The sequence below is a fragment of the Lithobates pipiens genome, unplaced genomic scaffold (genome assembly GCF_037356315.1).
Source record: "Lithobates pipiens isolate NorthernLeopardFrog02 unplaced genomic scaffold, aLitPip1_a1.2 Scaffold_18, whole genome shotgun sequence".
In the NCBI taxonomy this organism is placed as follows: Eukaryota; Metazoa; Chordata; class Amphibia; order Anura; family Ranidae; genus Lithobates; species Lithobates pipiens.
This window is the reverse complement of record NW_027507758.1, coordinates 394,461,731-394,484,606: the sequence shown is the minus strand read 5'-3', so window position 1 is coordinate 394,484,606 and position 22,876 is coordinate 394,461,731. Positions and strand designations below refer to the sequence as shown.

The 22,876-nt window shown below is 42.3% G+C and overlaps 1 protein-coding gene across 6 annotated transcripts in view; it reads left to right on the top strand.

Moving 5' to 3' along the window:
* The window catches only part of KHDRBS2 (KH RNA binding domain containing, signal transduction associated 2), a 525,703-nt gene that overhangs the window by 220,186 nt on the left and 282,641 nt on the right, over positions 1 to 22,876 (top strand). For all 6 annotated transcript variants that reach the window (XR_013276828.1, XR_013276827.1, XR_013276826.1 and 3 more), the window contains exon 4: positions 15,060 to 15,206. Coding sequence is in view for 1 of the 6 variants with exons in the window: in XM_077487861.1 (XP_077343987.1) it covers positions 15,060 to 15,206 (147 nt within the window). In the remaining 5 variants the exon portion in view is untranslated. The remainder of the gene's footprint in view (positions 1 to 15,059; positions 15,207 to 22,876) is intronic.

Genomic DNA, 22,876 nt, shown 5'->3' with positions numbered 1-22,876 from the left:
TTAGCCCCCCTATCCCAAAACATCCCCCTATGTTGAGGGCATGTGGCCTGGTATAGTTCAAGAAGGAGTTGATTGCTCGTGCCCCCTTTCTGGTCTGCCAGGCTGCATGCTCGGATAAGGGTCTGGTATGGATCTTGGGGGGAACCCCACACCAATAAAAAAAATGGTGTGGGGTTCCCCTTAAAATACACATCAGACCCTAAGGGTCTTTTTTCTCTTTTTTTGCCATCAATTGTTACTTTTATATTATGTTTATATTCAGCCGTCAGCGGGAAACCCTGCCCTCAGCTGATGAGTCATCTATTGTTGAGAACGCAGTGGCCAGCTGGCCAATTAACGGCTTCAGGGAGGTCGTTTAACTCTGAGAGGCCGTTAATTAACGGCCTCCCAGAATTCTTCTCTCGCGCGCCCCCTGGGGCGCACACACAAGATCATCCGTGACCTCGTCGCGGCCGTTTACCACGTGATCGCTCCGTCAAATGACGCCGGTTCCTCCCTCCCCTCTCTGTACCGATCGGTACAGCGGAGGGGAAAGAGATCAGTGTCAGCAGCGATGTGGGCTGCATCTGCAGTGCCCACATCGCTGCTCACCGAATTTAACCCCTCAATTGCCTGCAAATACTCTGCAGTAACCTGTCATTACTCTGCAGTACCTGCCATTACTCTGCAGTACCCTGCCATTACTCTGAAGTACCCCCCATTACTCTGTAATACCCCCCAATACTCTGCAATACCCGCCAATACTCTGCAATACCCCGCCAATACCATGCCATAAATTGCCATATAAATTGCCTTGTAATAGGAATAAAAGTGATCAAAAATGCATTTTTGGGGAAAAAAATGTAAAACTAAAATAAAGTAAAATGAACAATACATTTTTTTTTTTAAAGCGCCCCTGTCCCCATGTGCTCGCATGCAGAAGCGAACGCATACGTAAGCCCCGCCCACATATGAAAACGGTGTTCAAACCACACATGTGAGGTATCGCCGTGAACGTTAGAGCGAGAGCAATAATTCTAGCCCTAGACTTCCTCTGTAACTCAAAACATGTAACCAGTAAAAAAAAAGTGTCGCCTATGGGGATTTTTAAGTAGCAACATTTGGCGACATTCCACGGGCATGTGCAATTTTGAAGAGTGGCATGTTCAATATCTATTTACTCAGCATAACTTCATCTTTCACTTTATGCAAAAATTGGGCTAACTTTACTGTTTTGTTTTTTTTCAAGCACAAAACTGTTTTTTCCCCCCAAAAAAACGCGTTCGAAAAATTACTGCGCAAATACAGTGTGAGATAAAAATTTGCAACGACCACCATTGTATTCTCCAGGGTCTTTGCTAAACAAAAATATATAAATGTTGGGGTTCTGTGTAATTTTCTAGCAAATAAATGATGATTTTTACATGTAGGAGAGAAATGTCAGAATTGTCCTGGGTGCTCCAGAAAGCCTGATAGCGCTCCCTGCATGTTGGGCCTCTGTATGTAGCCACACTGTGTAAAAGTCTCACACATGTGGTATCGCTGTACTCGGGAGTAATAACAGAATGTGTTTTGGGGTGTAATTTGTGGTATGCATATGCTGTGTGTAAGAAATAAACTGATATTATGACAATTTTGTGGAAAAAAAAAAGGAAAAAAAATATTGATTTTGCAAAGAATTGTGGGAAAAAATGACAACTTCAAAAAACTCATCATGCCTCTTACTAAATACCTTGGAATGTCTTCTTTCCAAAAAGGGGTCATTTGGGGGGTATTTGTACTTTCTGGCATGTTAGGGTCTCAAGAATTGAAATAGGCCGTCAGTACTTCAGGTGTGATCAATTTTCAGATATTGGCACCATAGCTTGTGGACTCTATAACTTTCACAAAGACCAAATAATATCCACCAATTTGTACTTATTTTTACCAAAGATATGTTGTAGTATAAATTTTGGCCAAAATTTATGAAGAAAAAAATTACTAATTTGCTAAATTTTATAACAGAAACTAAGAAAAATTCATTTTTTCACAGAATTTTTGGTCTTTTTTCTTTTATAGCACAAAAAATAAAAAACTGAGAGGTGATTAAATACCACCAAAAGAAAGCTCTATTTGTGTGAAAGAAAGGACAAAAATTTCATATGGGTACAGTGTTGCATGACTGAGTAATTGTCATTCAAAATGTGAGAGCACCAAAAGCTGAAAATTGGTCTGGTTATTAAGGGTGTTTAAGTGCCCAGTGGTCAAGTGGTTAAGGATGCCAATGGATGCCCACTCATTAACAAAAACATTACGGCTCCTAAACACTTTCAAACACTGCATAAACTCTGGTAAAAAAAAAACAATATTAGTGTTTTCATCCATTTTTTTGTGGTTTTTTTGTAAGTGCCTAGTGTGCATGGAGCCTAACTGTGTGCACAAAAACTTGAGGGGTATACTGCAAATGTATTCAAGAAGTAGCGGGGAATTAAGGGAAAGGCAAACTTCTTTAAAATTAAATTCTAACCAGGAATATTCCAGTTGTTACTATTTTCTTGTTCTTTTAGGGTTTTGGCAACAGGTTAAATCATTGCCAAAGTACATTTCTGGTAAAGTGCTTTAGACACCATGCTTCGCTTAATCCTATGTCAGTCCTAATGTACCGTAGCTCACAAGAGAAGTTCAATGGGTCATAGACTTTTTTTCTGGCTTCAGGGCACACAACTCTATTTAATTAATTGCATAAAATGCATACTACACTGCAAACCCATTGCAGAGCTTCCACCATAAATTACACTAATTAGTCTGCATTTAGCCGAATCTCCTGATCAACTAATTGAATTTTTGATTGCTCTTGATTTAAATGCAATGGAGGAACAATATGATTCAATGACCTGTTTTATCTGATGGCTTACAGAGAATGATTTATTCATTTTACTTCTTTTTCACTTCTGTAGAAACACTAATTTTGTAACGGGAAAAATGCAATATAATACATATATATGTTCAACATCAGCAACCTGTTGCATCCATGATTTGGTTTGTTTAACTGTATCATTATGCTATGAGCTTTTCAAAATGTTTATCATTTTTTTAACCCCTTCACGCCTATGGGAAAAACAAATCTTAATGCCTAAGCACAATTTCGCAATTTTGACATGTGTTAGTAAAACCGTACATATCATCAAACTACTTTATTTATCCAGGTGGATTATACTGTTTTTTTTTCATGACAAATTGGGCTTTCATTTGGAAGTAAATGGTTATGGATATCTCCCAATTTTTTTTGTTTGTACTATCAAAGGAAAACTGTCCCCAAATAGTAAAACAAAAATATATATTCTTTTAAATGTAACTGTAGATTTCTTGTTACTACCATAACCTACCACTAAAGAACAATCCAAAATTAATTATAATTTTGACAATTGCAGCAATACCACACATGTCAGTTGTTGTTTGTACCCATAGCACAGCCAAGAATCAATAGTGCACATTATGCTTTTATTTTATTTTTTTATCCTACCTAAAACACACTGACACTGATGCTAAGTAAAAAAAAAAACCAAATGCTTCTGTCTTTGACCTTTAACCCTTACTTGACCCAAACACTAACCCTGGCACTGACCTAAATCAAACCTTAATCTAGGTATTACATTTATTATTTTATTTTTTATTATTTATTTATTTATTTTTTACACACTTTTTGCCCCTTTGCAAGGAAAGGGAAAGATACATTGTATCTTTCCTCTCCATTCACAGAGAAAGAAAAACTCAGGGATGGGATTTACAGTGACTGATCAATGGGGTAGCCAATTACTGAGACCCCCCGGCCCAGTACTAATGATGGGGACCCAGATCTACCGATTTCATGTACGATCGTTAGTGCCATTCAGTACACTCCCAGCACAAAGGAAGATACCTTGTAAAAATGTGTTAATGGCCCTGCGCTTATGAAATTGTTGTACCGGTAGGGGCAGCAGTTCTCTTTTTCCATTTAATTCCATAAGCACAGGGCCATAACACATTTTTACATATTTTTAGTACAATCGCACCAACAGTACCTGCAGCTATGGATATTTTCAAATATATATGACCGATAGGAGTGTGAACCTCATAGAAGTATTTAATCAAGAAAACATTCTAAATAAACAAGATATGGATAGTTTATTTAAACAATTGAGACACAGCATGGAAAAGCAGTTAAGGGTGTGGTGGGATGTAGCCACATTAGAGATGTACATCGCAGATAACATCGCACCAAGGAGACTCAGATGGGATATTTCATCTAATGAGGGGGTCAATGATAAAGGTTTAAAGGAAGAATGGTATAAATTTCTTAACCAAAGTGAAACTGATTTGTTATAAAAAATTGTCATTAGAAGACAAGTTAAAACATATAGAAACATAACTACTCCTATTAAAGGAGCAATTTCTCCCATTCACAGACTCCAAAGAATTTAAAGATGAAGAAGTATGTCTCCAGGAAGCAATCAAAAAGTATGATAAAGAAATTCAACAAAAAAAACAGAAACAATTCTGCAGAGATGTGTTAGACTATAATACCTTGTACACACGATCGGACTTTCCGACAACAAAACCGTGAATTTTTGTTCAAAGGGTTTTGGCTCCAACTTGTGTTGCATACACATGTTGGCCAGCAATTACGAACGTAATGAAGTATAACACGTACCACGACTGATAAAAAGGAAAGTTCAATAGCCAGTGTGCCACCCTTTGGGCTCCTTCTGCTAATCTCGTGTTTATCTCAAGTTAGTAGAAGTTTGGTGAGAGACGATTCACGCTTTTCAGCCTTGTGCTTTTCAGTTTGTTTCTGCTTTTCAGGTTGTGCTTGTTGGTTTGTATCTGTTCTTTAGTGCGTGTTGTCAGTTCGTTCCTGTCTTTAAGGGCACTCTATTTATAGTTTGCTTCTGATTTTCAGTGCGTACTTTTCCTATTGTTTCTGATTTTCAGCTCGTTCTTTTCAGGTCCTTGATGATTTTAAATGTGTTCTGTCAGTTCATTCTGAGCAGTCATTCATTTATTAGCCATGTTGCGGTTATGTACTTGTCGTAGAGTTCATGCTGTTGTTGGGCTTGGTGTTGGAGTTATTGCTTTGACACAAGTCCAGTCCATGAACATGGGGAAGAGGAGTTCTTGGATCAAGAATTGGTTGCTTAATCGTGACCAATTCTGTCATATGCCTTTGCTGCGGGAGCTCCAGGAGAATAATCCTGATGATTTCAGGAATTATCTCTGGATGACGGACCCTGTCTTTCACCGTCTCTTGGTTTTGCTGACCCCTTATATTATGAAGCAGGACACCTGCATGTGGCAAGCCATCACTCCCGAGCAAAGGCTTGTCAATAGCTTGCGGTACTTGGCGACGGGGAGAAGTCTCCAGGACCTGGATCTCTCCCCAGGCTCTGGGAATCATTATTCCAGAGATCCACTCTGCCATCATTTAGGTCCTGCAGAAGGACTATATTAAGGTAAGTTTTATCTTTATCATCACATTCAATATATTTAATGTTTGCTAATTTATTGTATTTATCTCATTATTCCATAATTAACATGATTGTAATATGCTGTGAACGTCCTCTTTGTTCTCATGCATGCTGTATGCTTTTACTGCTCCTTTTTTGTCCTTCATGCATATTTGTCTTCACTAACCTCCCCAGCATGCTATCCTGGGCCCATACACACCTAGCCTAGTCACTTAACAAAGTATTTTGTCAGCTCCGTTGTAGTGCTTTCCCTAAATACCCCCTAAAATGTATCCAAATGTTTTATTGCTATCCTTAAATTCAGGCAGAGTGCAAGAGGCTTTTTTTGGGGCCCAAACTCATTTGTAACTCCCCCAACCACTAATTCAACACATACCAATACTCTATCTGCTGACATTGCCAAACCCATTCATACTATACCTACCTCTTTATGGATGAATTTACCAAAGCATGTAGTGCATGTGCCTGCCTGAATACTTTCAAATGGTAACTGTTTAAAGCAGTTCTGCACCTAAAAAAAATATTAAAAGCTAGCAGCTACTAATATTGCAGCTGCTGACTTTTAATAAAATCACACTTACCTGTCCCAGGGTCCAGCGATGTCGACGGCAGATGACGAGCGATCGCTCGTCTCACTGCTGCCCCCGCCTCCATCCTATGTCAGGGAATCGGGAAGTGAAGCATTACAGCTTCACTGCCCGGTTCCCTACTGCGCATGCGCGAGTCGCCCTGCGCGTCTCTTATGGTCCCCTGCTGTGTCTCTGGGAAATGTGTGTTTCCCAGAACACAACGGGGGGCGGAGCGTCTGTGGGGGTCTGCAGCGGTCTGCCCGGAAGTGGGTGCAGATACCTGGATTATCCAGGTAACTGCACCCCCTCCCCCCTGAAAGGTGCCAATTGTGGCACCGGAGGGGGGGAGGGATCAGATTAGCGGAACTTCCCCTTTAGGGTGAAGAACCGCTTTAAAGTTTTATTCTGATATTATCTTGATAGGTAATTGCAGAATGTAAAAATGTGCTTCAAATTGTAGTGTGTATTCATATTTTTGGATTGTGGCACTTCCTACCTGTCCAGTGGGCTGCCAATAGTGTTGCCAATAGCGGTAGTGCGATAGATGGGAAACACGTCAGAATCGTCCCACCACCCAACTTGGGGTCATATTACTTTAATTATAAGGGGTACATTAGTATTGTGTTGTTGACGGTGGTGACGGCAAATTATGAGTTCTTATATCTGGATGTAGGGAAGAATGGCCATATGTCTGATGGAGGAGTGATCGCACAGACAGAATTTTACTGCCATCTCCAGAATGGCAGCTTGGGATTGTCACCTCCAGCAGATAACTTTGTGGGCCTCCAGTTTGTTTTTGTGGCAGATGAGGCCTTTGTGCTGGGGGACCATCTGATAAGGCCGTTCCCCATGAGGACCCTGACACCGGAGCAGAGGGTTTTTGATTAACGGCTGGCCTGTGCCAGAAGAGTGGTCGAGAATGCCTTTGGCATAATGGCTAGCCTGTTCTGGCTTTTACAAATGGCCATCAACATGACAGAATACAAGCTCAATCACTTCATTTTGAGCTGCTGCATTCTTCATAATTTCCTACAGAAAGAATGCAGCCAACTTTCTGGTGTCAGTTGCGTCTGAGGCTTACTTTTCACTGGCACAAACAATGACTGCACTTGAAAGTGCCCGTCCTGACTTGCCCCCCCAAAGTGCCCGTGAAGTATGGCAAAACTATGTGGAAGTTGTTTAAAATAATTAAAAAAAACGAAACTCTTATCTGTCTCCTAGGTTCTCCAATGGCCTTTTATTTTTGGCCATTTTCTTCAATAGTGCAAATGTAACTTATTTGATACATGAGGTAACAATCTCTTCTTCAGCTGACTATTATGTTGTGCTGTGGGTCTGCCACACACACACAGACACACACACACAGACACACACTGTTTTTGTAGTTAATGTATGTAATGCATTAATGATAAAAAATAGTCATCCTTTTCAGCTCCATGAATTACTTGCTTGGAGTCCCTAAAATGGCCTGATTTTGGAAAATTTTACAGCACAGTGGGGGTTAGTTACTAAAGGCAAATCCACTGTGCACTACAAGTGCACTTTCAGTGCACCTGAAAGTGCACTTGTAGTGCAAAGTGGATTTTCCATTAGTAAATACCCCCCATTGTCACTGTAACTACACCAACTTAACAAAAAAAATGGTATTCTGCATTGAAAGAAGAAGCCCCAAATTGTTGAGTATAAAACATTTTACTCTAAGTACCTTCACATGTGTGTTATAAAAGGTTTTTTTAACAAACCAACATCTTGGTGTATAACTTGTATGTTTGACAGTATATAGCCTTTTTTGTGGCATGTTTAAAACCGGAACATACACATCCCCAACTCAGGAACTTACAAAGTTTAGCTTTGCTAAAGTGAAGGCCATATGAGACATTAGTATGTCTAAACTGTGTGGATTTTGTCTTCATCTGATGGGGTGATCTCACCCCTGTAAAAGCCAAATTTTGAAGATGCACACAAATTGGGACTCAAAATTTGCATTTCCCTCATGATACCATGCCTAAAATATGTGTATTTTCTCTACATCTATTTTGCTAATGTCACAAAACACACAGTGTGTCAACGTGCTATCTGCCATCATGGGGTATTAGCGTATGCATTTTGTGGATGCAACCCCTTCCTCCAAACTAAAGTAGGTAAGAGGAAAGGGTTGCACCTCCGAAACATGTCCATCGATCCCCCATGACGGGAGCTAGCATGTGTTGACACACTGGGCCTTATTTCAGAAAGGACAATCCACTTTGCCCTACAAGTTGCATTGCACTTGTAGGGCAAAGTGGTTTTGCTTTTTTAAATAAGCCACAGTGTGTCAACATGTGCTAGCTCCCAACATGGGGGATCAATGGACGTGTTTCGGGGGTGCAACCCCTTCTTCTCACCTACTTTGGTTTGGAGGAAGGTGCACCCACAAAGCTTGTACATTGATATCCCATGATGGCAGATAGCACATGTTGACACACTGTGTGCATCTTCAACATTTAGCTTTTCAATTACTTTAAAACTTTTAAAAGGCGTACAACAATAACGACAAAATTTAAACATTTTTTGGGGGTTTAGATTTTGCCTAAAACATCAATAATGTTGGTCAGTCTTTTTTGAACATCATTGATATTTTACTTCAGCTTTTCTAAATCCTGATTGCACACCATGAACTCACTGATGAGTACTTGTGCACTTGCACTGCTGAAGTGAGTTTCTTCTTCCACAACATCCACATCACCTAAAAATAAAAAAACACACCATGTATTATAAATATGCAGACATTCATCAATTACCTGAAGTTGTGGTCTCAGACACTGACCTGTTGTCAACACCATTTTGAACACTTCCTGAACCTCTGCATCCACATCCTCAGGATCTGCCTCCACATCCTGGGTTTCTGTGTCCACATGCTCAGGTAGTGTGCTGAGTTCCCCTTCTTCAGGAGGTGTGGGGTTACTGGTGCCCTGAGATGTCCCAATTCTTTTCTCCCCTATGTGAATACAAAAATGGTATACTTAGCAGACAGATGATATTTGAAGCTAGAAATAGTAATATGAAAAATTGCTTGGAAGTGTTGTCCAATTGCCTGTTTTCCAGTTCCAAGACATGATTTTTTTCCCCTTTCAAAAGCTGGAATACCTGTTTTGTGCAAGTTTCACACATGGAGAGACCCCTAGTATCCACTGGAGCACCTGTGTATGACACCATAAAAAAGTTGTTATGGTGTTCCACACTAGTGTCAAATTTGTCTTCAGCAATTCCAACTGTTTCTCCAGAGTTGCCTTCCTCTTTATTTTGTTATGACCTTGTGCTCCCTATTAAATTTACATTTTTGGTTTTGCCAACTACTTGGCTATGTGTTTTACTTCAAAAAGGACAGTTTGTTTGTGAGTAGGCAGGTACATTTCAAAAATCCAATGTCAAATTAACAAGGGACACCAACATAGTTGTATCTTTGAAGTTAAAAAATACAAGATAATAATGGTGTTGTGGTAACTTGACACACAAAACTAAAATAAAAATTATTATGGAGATCACTAGAAAAAAAGAAAATAAAAAAGATTATTCTGGAGATCACAAGGAAAATAAAAACCCCAAGAAATATTATTCATGAGATCACTAGAAATAATAAAAGATAAGTTTGTCAGAACTCTGTAAATATCAGCAGCAAAGCAACTGCATTATTATAGCATTATAAAGAAGAAGAGAATGTGCTGCATTGAGAGATTCCATAATTTGGCATGTGACGAATGTGATATCTCCATTACGAATGCTAGTTTTACAAGACCGAGCACTTCTGGCTCATACTTGATTCCGATAATGCGTGACCTTTTCTGCGATGGACTTGCGTGTGTACACACAATCGGAAAGTCTGGCAACAATGTTTTGTTGGCGGAAAATTTGAGAACCTGCTAGCCAAAGTCTGACAACAAATATTCGATGGAGCATACACATCGGACTTTCAGCCAACAAGCTCACATTCAACATTTCCCGTTGGACAATCCGATCGTGTGTACGCAGAATAAGAATCAACAAGTTTACAAATGGCAGGCCAATGAAAATGACATTGAAGGAGATAACAATATTTCAATGGTAGAAGAATCAAGAGATCCCTCATTAGAAAGGGAAGAAGTAGTTGAATAGAATGAAACTAGACCATACACACCAAGAACCCCAATACCCGTGCAATGAAGAGAAAGAAGTCCCACACACACAAGAGAGGAAAGAACATCTACACACTGAGATCAAAGTCATCAAGATCAACGCACCAATGAATATCATTATCACAACACTCCGAGAACACCTAGAATTCCAAAGAACCCCAATAGATATTCGCCTCTTAGACATAACCACCAGGAATTCACCCATAGGGAACCCTATTACAGGAAAGATTTTTTTCCCTGGGGACACAGAGGGAGACCACCGAGAACAAGGGGAGGTTTTGGACCACACAGACCCCAGTGGGGGGGAAGGACCCCCAGAAATCAAAATTGGGGTCCTCCAAGGAATCAAGGAGGGCAAAATACACAGAAGCCCCCAAAATCTATATATACGTAAAAGAGAGAGGTCAATTGGGAACAGGAGAGATATCAATGAGATGACAGATGAGAGGACCCCCAGAGAACCCAAAGATGGGAAAGAGAAAATGGGCCAGAGGCAAGTGAGGGGGGCAAAGAAAAAGAAGGCGAGAGTATTAGGGAGTGTGAGTTTTTAACCTGAGTAATGTAACTTTTAATAAAGAGGAAACAAAGGTATTAGACTTGGGTTTGAAATTCACTCCTGACAAAGATCTGGATAAATTCTAAGTGTATATCGACCTACAAAAATTCATTAGAAGATTAAATGTTAAGAAATGTTATGCCTCCAAACAGGAGGGACAACCAAAAATAGCAAGCACAAAGTTCAAACATTCGCAATTAAGGCTGGGTTCACACTGAAGCGATGCGGGAACGCCGCGAATCCGCGGCGTGTTCCCGCATCGCATGCCTCCCACCGGCAGTTCACACTGCCCTATGCGGACTGCTGGGAGTGTCAGTGAAAACTTAATGACGTCCCCAGATCAGTTCGCATATCGCAGTGCAATCTGAAAACTCGGACACTAATCGGATCGCATGGTGTGAACACCCATGCGATCCGATTCTGCTGCGGACCAAAAAAAGGGTCCTGTGCGAGTTTGGAGTGGGTGCGATGCGAATTCAGCCATACTATCTGTATGGCTGAACTCGCAACGCACAGAGATCGGATGTGATTTGCACTGCAGTGCGGTGCGAATCACATCCGGGTCTCCCAGCCGCAGCAGTGTGAACCCAGCCTCAGGAACAACTCTAAATGCAATCCTAAAACAAAAAATAATGAAAGCCTAGAGGTATTTTAACCACTTGCTTACTGGGCACTTAAACCCCTCTCATGCCCAGACCAATTTTCAGCTTTCAGCGCTGATGCACTTTGAATGACAATTGCGCGGGCATACAACACTGTACCCAAATAACATTTTTATCATTTTTTTTCCCACAAATAGAGCTTTCTTTTGGTGGTATTTAATTACAGCTGGGAGTTTTATTTTTTGCTAAACAAACAAAAAAAGATGATGAAAAAAAAATCATGTTTAATAGTTTGTTATAAAATTTTGCAAACAGGTCATTTTTCTCCTTCATTGAAGTGCGCTGATGAGGCGGCACTGATAGGCTGCATTGGTGGGCACTGATAGGCTGCATTGGTGGGCACTGATAGGCTGCACTGGTGGGCACTGATAGGCATAGTTAAGGCGGCACTAATAGGCACAGATAAGGTGGCACCGATAGGCACAGATAAGGCAGTACTGATGGGCACAGATAAGGCGCCACTGATGGGCAAAGATGGGCACAGATAAGATGGCACAGATGGGTGGCACAGATGGGTGGCACTAAGGGGCACTGATAGGTACCACTGATAGATGGGACTGATGGGCACTGATAGGTGGCACTGATAGGTGGCTCTGATAGGTGGCACTGCTGGGCACTGATGGGCGGCACTGATGGGCACTGATGGGCACTGGTAGATGACACTGATGGGCACGGATATGTGGCACTGGGGTGCAGCACCGTTGTTGAGGCAGATTGTGGGCACTGATGGGTGGCACTGTGGGCACTGCTGGGGGGCACTATGGGCGCTGCTGGGTGGCACTGACGGGGGCACTTATTTTTAATGAGGTGGCACTGGCAGGGTGCATGTGGGCACTGGCAGGGCTGGCCGCCGATGATCGGCTCTTTTTTTTTCTCCTCGCGCTGTTAGCGCGAGGAGGAATAATAGCCGATTACCGCCTCCGTTGTATCACATGATCAGCTGTCATTGGCTGACAGCTGATCAAGTGGTAAGGGGTCGGGCTCGACCCCTTGCTCGGATCAGTGATTCGGCGAGTCTCATAGACTCGCCGATCACAGAACGCGCTGCGCGCGCCCCTCAGGAGGCGCGCAGGCCGCTCGTGCACGGAACGACGTCAATAGACGTAGTCCCGGCAAAGGAGGTCCGCGCTGTAGCCGTCATTCGGCTGTAGCGCGGGTCTCAAGTGGTTAAAAGATGGTGGAGAAAGCCATTAAGAAATTAAAGATAAAAAAGTCTGAAAAAACATATAGAACACAATAAAGATGATAGAGAAGAAGAAGTAAGCAATTATTCGCCCAGCGGACAAATAGGGAGGACTAATGCTCCTCAACAAAAGTGATTATGAGGAAGAGATGAAAAAGCTCCTAAATGTGCAAAACACATATAAGAAAGTGAAATGCAATACAAAAGTGGAGTACGAAAAGAATTTGAAAGCATTTGTCAAAAAAGGGAAAGAGAGAGAGATTTTAACTAAGAAGGAAGCCAGATATCTGATCCCAGAGGTAGCCAAGACACCAATTATCTATTACATCCCCAAAATTAATAAAAATTAAGAAAAGCACCCAGGAAGACCCATAGTCAGTGGAACAGATTCCCTTTTTTCAAGACTGGGGGAATATTTAGACACATTTTTACAACCATTGGTATCTGAAGGAAAATCCTACCTGAAAGACAGTAGACAATTCATTTCAGAAATCAGAATTATTAAAGCAGAAAAAAAGACATTTTAGTCACGATTGATGTGAATTCCCTATATACTAATATTATACAGGAAGATGGCATAAGCAGTGCTGAATGGGCACTACAAACTTAAACAAATTTACCAGATCAAATTAATTACATAATAAAACAAATGTAATACAGCGCTGTTTGAGATTCAAATAATTGACAAACCAAACCAAAAAAAATTCATGAAAATAGAGCTGCAACCTAAATGTGAGATACCCACAGTTTCAAATACCAATTTTTCAAAAAAGGCTGCGCTGTAATGATCCAATTCAATATCTATAAATTAATTTATTGTGCAGAAAAGAAAATAAATAAATAAATAAATAATTTGTGCAAAAATGAATATATACAAAATATTAGTCCATCTCCAGCTAAAAAACGTTTTTGCTTGTGATCTCCACAGTGATGAACCACACCGCACCAATGAAAAAGTGTCACCAGCAGGAACACAGCAGGAAAGGACTGACGCTTACCAGCTACACAGATCTCATCTCAGAGATCTAATATCGCCACTGTCATATCCCTCCTTCTAGACCTGAGCTGCATGGAGGATGTATCCCTTTAGGCACTCTGTTCCAATTGCTGGTATATTCCTACGGCCACACCGCTCATTGCCAATCACATAAATAAAGAAGGGGAATCACCATAGTATTATATTGCCAGGATATTTTTATAAAATTAAAGAATTACACTTACATAAATCATAAAATAACTCGCATCCAATAAAAAGAATTCTGCCGGCCGGCTACATGTAACGCTGCCCATCACTTCCGGGTTCAGCATAGATCGCGGTGACGTCAGCACGCCGCTCCTCCCTACGCCGTTACGTTAGAGATAACGTGCCCCTGGAAGACGTTATCTCTAATGAAACATACACGGAGCACACATTTGAAGAGCACCTGCCACTTTTTCACTTTTTTAATTTGTATTTTTACTTTTGAATGTTTCTTTGAAAGGACATATGGACTATTTATGATTACAGTGTGTGTGTGTGTATATATATATATACACACACACACACACACACACACACACACACACACACACACATACTGTATATACATTTGTTATATTGAGGTAGGGACCCTTATAAGCCAAAAGGTAGCCTGACATGCTGGAACCACCCTCCTGGTGTGGAGAACGAGTGTTTTATTTTTCTTGTCAATTTCAGGAAGGGATCAGTAGGTACCCCATTAGAACTTGAGTGGCTGTATATATCAGTTTCCAACCTGTCAGTTTTGTCAACCTGTGCATTTGAGTAAGCAGCACATTTGGACACACTATTCATATTTCTAAATCGCAACTTCTTACACTTCCATCTGGTTTATAACTAACGTTATCAGATTTGACCAATTGGGAGAGCAGAGAGGGGGGAGGCGCCTACTTAAAATATCCTACTGGTTTAAGTGTAACTGTGCAAGGTGTATGCTTACAAGTCCATGAGGTGAAGATGCCCATCAATGATGGAACAGTCCTGGGGGTACACTGATGCTGCTCTGTGGGCTTCGCTGCCGATCCCTTGGCCGTGGGGATGTTGTGTTCAGTCACAGGCTTCTGTGCAGTATGCAATGACAGGAAGCTCCATGCTGACCACTTCTGCCATTCTTCTTATATAGCAATCATTTCAGAGGAGGAGAGAAAGGCTTCCATATCATCTGCTGTTATTTTGACCTAATGTTTAGCAGGTATTGCAGCCTTGGAGTCCTCCTTTACTTTTTGCAGGTGCTTTAATGAAAATATTTTAATTATGCAGGAGAGTAACAGATAAGTAACAGTATTACCACTGGTGATTTTAGTTATCTAAATAAAAAAATGTTATAACAAAGACTCTCTTCTCTTCTCTGTCTATAGCATACTTTTTTGAAGCTGGTGTATTTATGATTGTATGTGTCCTTTGGTTGTAAATCAATTCGGAAGAGAGGAACTCATTTGTATACATGCCATCTTTCAGGAAGAAGAATTAAGGAAGAGTGGAGAGGCAAAATATACACACTTGAGTGATGAACTCCATGTATTAATTGAAGTGTTTGCTCCGCCGGGAGAAGCTTATTCACGTATGAGTCATGCTTTGGAAGAGATTAAAAAATTCCTTGCTCCGGTAAGTGTCAGCTATTTGTCAGGTTCATAATTCATAGCATTTATGCCATCATCATAATTTATCTATGAAGGGACTGTACGATGGATTGTGTTATATTTCTGTTGAATACAAGAATTTACCAGCAGCACAACAAGGCATTACATGCACAACTTGTCAATCTTTTATAACACGTTATTTTTTTTTTCACTGTTAAAATACATTACCCAAGCCATGTGACTATATAGACTCTCCTATAGCAATTTCACTTTGGCTACTGGGCTTAATGCTAGTTTTGAGGTAGTCACTTGTAGTAAATCCTAAGTAGGGTAAAATTACATCTTCAAAACGAACATACTGTAGCCTTAAATTTAAATAATGTGTGAGGACCTTTAAGAAAATAATAGCTGGTGTTCTAGCATTAACAAGCAATTCCTTCAGACCAGTAAAGCAGAAATGATAACCAGAGCAAACATCAGGATGTCTATCCAGTCTAGCTCTACCGTTGCAAGTGATAGTAAACCGCATACAAAAAAAATCGCATACTAACACATTATGACAGACTTACCTGAAAACAAAGCCCTCTACTGGCAATCTGACACCGCCAAAGGCACTTCTGTCTTCACCCGGTCTTCTTTGCGGGTTTGAGTTATCTGGTTGATCAAGCCAGTGATGACGTCACTGTTTACGGCATGGCTCTGAAGGAACGTCACATTCCTTCAGAACAAATGCACCAGTGACGTCACCGGCTGCCTCTAAAGTAAATGTCTTCTAAAAGGTGCACGTTTAGGAAATATTTACATTACATATAGGTAAGCCTTATTATAAGCTTACCTATAGGTAAAGATAATACATAGGAGTTTACTCTGGGGGAAGGGGTTGGAATGGCTCTTAATAAAAAGACACAGGCTGACAGACTGACCATGCAGACATACTGGTGTTGATTTACTAGAGGCAAATAGATGGTTCACTTTTCGGGGGAAGTTGCACTTTGCAGGGACATTATCCCTGGAGTTTATTGAATGAGTTGTAGCTCCGCTTCCATCATCCAATTATGTTTAAAGGCTTGTAAGCTAGAGGGAGTGTGGATTGATGCTGACCAACATGCTTGTGGCCTATGCAAACTACAATGTACAAGTCCATCTACTGCAGTGGTAGTTTCTTCATACACAGATTTGTGCGAATGAATGACACCGCTATGCAGGCAAAGCCCCGCACAGTGACACTATTTTTAAAATGTGACAGTGGGTGTGGGGAGAGGATGCCCTAAACATGGATTTACATCCTCAGAAAGGTGATCCTTTAAGCAAAAACATTTTTTTCCTTGTACATGCAAAGTGAAATTTCATCACATTCACTAAGCACTGGGGAAAATTCCCTTGCAAAATCCAAATTCCTTTCAAAGTAAACAGCTTATTTGCATTTATTAAATCAACCCCCCTATGTGTGAGATCATCACTCCATAATTCTCAGTAATAAAATTTGAGAGAAAAACCTCACAACAATAAAAAGGCTGCACAAAAACTTAAATGTTTCTATCAAACATTTACCGTAATTTTCTTTTCCTTATGGACTCCATGGCAGTCTAGGTGTGGGTTAACTTCGCCTCCTCTCCAATGCTGTAGAACCCATTCTCATAAATGTGAGCTCTCAGCCAGAGACTGCGTTCCATAACTAGCCAACTCTTGATCCATGGGTGGAAACTCCATCTGCCATGGAGTCCATCAGGAAAGTAAAATTATGGTAAGTATTTGACATAAAATTTTCAGTTTTCCTGACAGACTCCATGGCAGTCTATGTGGTAGAGCCCCAACCACACAGGCGGGTATGCTGATCAAAAAAAAAACTTTAATTTGCCCCCTCAACCTACAGGGTACTTAAACCAAAGTTTACAAAAGATAAGGATGCAGGTTCCACACAATAGTGCATCGTAAAGGTGTTTATGGAGGCCTTTGAGGCCCCCCTGCAGAACTGGAGCCACGTGTCGGGCTGCCTCTCAGGAAGTAGCGATGCTCCGATCGAATGTGCCATCACTGCCTCTGGAGGAGCCAAGCCATTAGCCCTATAGGTCTGCTGGATTGTGCCAACAATCCAGAATTTGATCGTTCTGGAGGAAGCACGTTTCCCCATATTCTTTCCAGAGAATAAGACAAACAAGTGATCGGAATGTCTAAGGGAGACATAGCACAAAGGTAATCTCTTAGCGTTTCCCCCACATCTAGTGGATGAGCCTCTGAGACCCCTGAAGTTTTGAATGTGGGCAAGACAATCTCTTCATTCTCATGGAAGACTGACGTGACTTTAGGCTTCGAATTGAGCATGGGTATGAGCACCACCCGGTTTGGAAAAAAAGGGTGAGAAACAGTTCTTTGTGACCAAGGGCCCTGATCTCCGAAACTCTCTTGGCCAATGTGATGGCCACAAGGAAATCGGCCTTCACCGAGAGATCCTTAATGGAAGACGGGTCAGATCCTGTGGTACTAGATTCTGTGAGTGAGTCCAGAACGAGGTGAAGATCCCATTTGGGGAATCTTGGTTTTCTTTGGAGCCTAAGTTTTGCCACCCATCTGAAGAACTGCTGGGCCAGTGGGTGAACGGCCCAAGAAATGCCCGAGAAGGATGAAAGGGCTGATATCTGGAACCTTAGGGAGCTGACCAACAGAGCCAGATCTAGTCCTGACTGTAAAAATTTGAGGATTTCCCATACTCTCTGGTCTCTGTATGATCTTCCCGTGGAGGAGAATAACTCCACACACTTGGCCCATATTGTTCCATAGAATTTTTTCTTGCTTGCCCTCCTAGAAGTGCTGAGGGTGTAAATGACCCCTGAGGCACAGCAGAGGGCCTCCAGCCTCTCCCGCTCAAGAACCATCATCTTCAATAGCGCCGGGCATGGGTGAAGGACTGCCCCCTAGGACAAGAGGTCCGATCTGAGAGAAGTACTAGGTTCTGAAAGCCGAGCTGGGTCAGGAGGGAAAACCACTGCCTGTTCAGTCAGTAAGGAGCAACTACCACTATTTTGACGGTCTCTGCATAAATTGGAGAATGACTGAGAATGGGGGAAAAGCATACACTCGGTTGGAGCACCACTGGTCTGGTAAGGGATCGACCCTGAAAGCCTGGCTGCAGTGGCTCCTGGTGTAATACTTGTTGACTTTGAAGTTGCAAGGGGATGCAAAAAGATATCCTTTGGGATTGGCTCCCAAGGACAGGATCCATTTAAACATCTCAGAGTGGAGTGACCACTCGTTGTTGTCTAGTTGCACACAGGACAAAAAGTCTGCCTGGCCATTCTGGGCTCTGGGAAGATAGACTGCCGAAATGTTGGCCAAATTCTTCTGGGCCCAGGCCATGATTGGTTCGACTTCTTGGAGTAAGGTAGAGCTCCATGTCCCCCTTGTCTCTTCATGTAGGAGACTGCTGTAGTGTTGTCCATTCTTAGCAATACTGATTCCCCTTTCAGGTGATGACTGAAGCCTACAGGGTACAAAAATCTGTTTGTAGTTCTAGGATGTCTGAGCCTGGGTTGCGTAGGTGAAGATCCCATCTGCCCTGCTCCAGTTCTGATTTTCAGAGGACTCCCCATCCAGCACCGCTGGCATTTGTCATGACCATGGCTCATGAGATGTGGGTGATGGAGTGGCACGTGAGCAGGTTCCTACACTGTAGCCACCAATAGAGGCTTTTCCTCATGCTCAAGGTTATGTGGATGAGCTGGCTTCTGCCGCTTGGGTCTCATTGCTGGAGAAACCCTGTTTAGAAGGGGCATAACCCCCAGAGAGCCCATTTGACCCTAGGGGCCATAGAGACCATTATGCCAATAACTTTGAGGCATTGTGAGGCCCTCAGATGTGAGAAAGTTAGGGCCAAGCTCACCCTATTCTGTATGACCGGGCTCTTCTCTGCTGGCAGAGAGACGGTATTTTCGATTGCATCGAACTGAGTTCCTAGGTATACCAGGCGCCAGAGGTGAGGTTGTCAACCCGAAAAGGGGAATTGTAGATGTTCTTGCCTTACCATGAACTGGAGGTATCTGTGAAACCTTTCTGCCACAGGTACGTGGAAGTAGGCATTGTTTAAGTCGATTTCTGACTAGCCAATCTCTTGGCTACATGTGTAAAATTCAATATCTAGTGATTGAATTATACACCAAATAAATAGTGAACAAACAAATATAGAATGTGACAAATGTAAAAATTATATAAAAATATATCTCAAATGATATAGATAAAAAGTCCCTTAAAGTAAAGGCCAGCAATCAAAAATATACACCTACACTTGAATGAATGAAAACAAACAAATAAAGTCCTTCCAAAATTCTTAAAATATGTGAGCCATGTCTAGGCCACCACCCCCTATGTGATGCACTCCTTACCAGAGATATCTGACCCCTGTACCAGAGGATCACAGAAAGCATGAAAATAGTATTGCAGCTTCTCAAGCCGTCACATCATCCTGCTGATTACATGACCTCCAGAGCATGAAACATGGACTAATAATCTTCGGATTATCCCCAATCAATCGGAACTCACAGATGGATGCCGATGTATATAAAAGATAAGAAGGCTCCAAATAGCGTAAAATCTTAATTTTAATTCTATTACAAATATGTAAAAAGCACTTACAAACACAAAGTGTATCAGGCCTTAAGTTTGGTGCACTGGCCGGACCCACACAACAAACACGTCCTCCCTGGATCGTCCAATCACAGACACGAGATGATGTCAGTGCGTCACTCCGCCCTACTCGTTTCATAATAGGTTACATCGTCCAGGGGCACGGGCTGTGCACCAAGTCACCTCTCTTTATACTACCACCGTCTAACCATGCTCAAAAACCAATAGCGGAAGTGAGCCAAATAGCAATTCCGGGGACACCTCCGATCACCCGGAAGCTACGTACACACTTTCCGGAAAAACTCCATCAAGCTTGTATAGACATACAACTTATGAAAAACATGCATATTCATAAACCAAAAATGCGTTAACCACTTGCTTACTGGGCACTTAAACACCCTTCCTGCCCAGACCAATTTTCAGCTTTCGGTGCTCTCACACTTTGAATGACAATTGCTCAGTCATGCAACACTGTACCCAAATGAATTTTTTGTCCTTTTTTCCCACAAATAGAGCTTTCTTTTGGTGGTATTTGATCACCTCTGGGGTTTTTATTTTTTGCGCTATAAATTAAAAAAGACAGAAAATTCTGAAAAAAAAACGCATATTTCTGATTGATTGTTTCTGTGAAAAAATTATGCAAATTATTAATTTTTCTTCATAAATTTTGGCCACAATTTTACTGCTATATATCTTTGGTAAAAATAACTCAAATTAGTGGATATTATTTGGTCTTTGTGAAAGTTAGAGAGTCTACAAGCTGTGGTGCGAATCGCACAAAATTGATCACATCTGATGTACTGGTGGCCTATCTCGCTTCTTGTGACCCGAACAAGCCAGGAAAGTACAAATACCCCCCAAATGACCCCTTTTTGGAAAGTAGACATTCCAAGGTATTTAGTAAGAGGCATGGTGAGCTTTTTGATGTTGTCATTTTTTTCCGACGATTCTTTGCAAAATTAAGATTTTTCATTTTTTTTTTTTTTTTCCACCATTTGTCATTGTAATAGGTTATTTCTCTCACATGGCATGTGTATACCACAAATGACACCCCCAAAAAAATTCTGCTACTCCTCCTGAGCATTACAATACCACATGTGTGGGACTTTTTCACAGCCTGGCCACATAGAGAGGCCCAACATGCAGGGAGCGCCATCAGGTGTTCTAGGAGCATAAATTACACATCTAACTTGTTGAGTACCTATTACACTTTTGAAGGCCTTGGAGCACCAGGACAATGACACGTGACACTGATGACAGATGGCACTGATACGTGGCAATGATGACACTTATACGTGGCACTGATGACACGTGGCACTGATGACAGATGGCACTAATATGTGGCACTGATGACTGATGGCACTTATACGTGGCACTGATGACACGTGGCACTTATACATGGCACTGATGACACGTGGCACTAATACGTGGCACTGATGCCATGTGGCACTAATACATGGCACTGATGACAGATGGCACTAATACGTGGCACTTATGACAGATGGCACTAATACGTGGCACCGATGACTCATGACAATAATGACAGGTGGCACTGATAAGTGGCATTGATGACACCTGACACTGACAACAGATGGCACGGGACACTGACAGGTGGCACTGATGACAAATGGCACTGATACGTGGCACTGATGACAGATGGCACTAATATGTGGCACTGATGACAGATGGCACTATGTGGCACTGATGACACGTGGCACTGATGACAGATGGCACTGGGGACAAATGGCACTGACAGCAGGTGGCACTGGGGACAGATAGCACTAGCAGGTGGCACTGGGGACAGATAGCACTAACAGGTGGCGCTGGGGGCAGGTAGCACTGGGGTGGATGGCACTGGGGCGGATGGCACTGGGGCGGATGGCAATGGGGCAGGATGGCACTGGGGCAGGGTGGCACTGGGGCAGGATGGCACTGGGGGAGCATGGCACTGGGGGAGGATGGCACTGGGGCGGATGGCACTTTATTTTTATTTTTTTTTATTTTCCCACTTACGGCCACTGCAGCCGTTCATCTCTCCCTCTCACACGCTGTCTGTGCGAGGAGGGAGAGCGGCGCTGAGAGATGATCTCATGTGTTTACATATGAGATCATCTCACATTGGACATGCCGATCACGCTGTAAACGGCCGCTGTGATTGGCCGTTTACAGCGATCTGTGTTTGCCTGTCTCTGGGGGACACGGCAAACACAGAACTTCCCCGATGCGCCCCTGCGGCGGCGCGCATTGCGGAAGTAAACACCAGAACGTCCAGGGACGGCCTCCCGGACGAAAGCGCCTGCTCTATAGCCATCATTCGGCTATAGGGTGGGCGGGAAGAGGTTAAAAAATTGTTATATAATTATAACATAATAAAATTCATAAATGCAGATCATAACTTCTATAATGAATTCTGTATGGCCCAATTCTCTACAACATTGAGAGCAGTCATACACTGCAAAATTAAATTATTAAAAAAAGCTTAGCTGAGGGTATGGAAGGCTTCTCCCATTTCAGGGCTTCCTTGACCGCTTTAATTAGTGGTGAAACCAGGACGAAGTAGGAATTCGTCACCCTCCACCTCTCTGTCTGAAGATCTGCATTGTATGGCTGAAATAGCTCTGGATCCTCCTGGGCATCATCAGCCAGAGAGCCAGAGACAATGGTGGTCTGGCTCTGCAAGGGGGTTATGCCCCATTCCTTTAGAGACTGCTGCACCACACGTTTTACCAGAGACTCCATCTGTTGGTTTCCAGTCTCTCCTTCCCCAACCGCCTGGGCCTAGCATGATTTGCATAGTGACTTGCCCTCCAGGACTTGTGTCCCACATCTGCAGTAGACTCTGTGCTGAGAGCAGATGTCATGGTGGTGGGTGCGGCGTCTGGATGAGGAATGAAAACATCTCCTCTGTTGATGGGTCCCGATGAATGACCTGGAAGGGCTGACAAACAAAGGGAGAAAGGAATAGGTATGCCGTTAACACACAAGCCCATAGTAGGCCCACCAAGAATCTCCCTCTGCCCACATGCACATTGGGCGTGAGGGCCAGCCGCAAGAAGGCAGTGATTTATCCATGCCTTG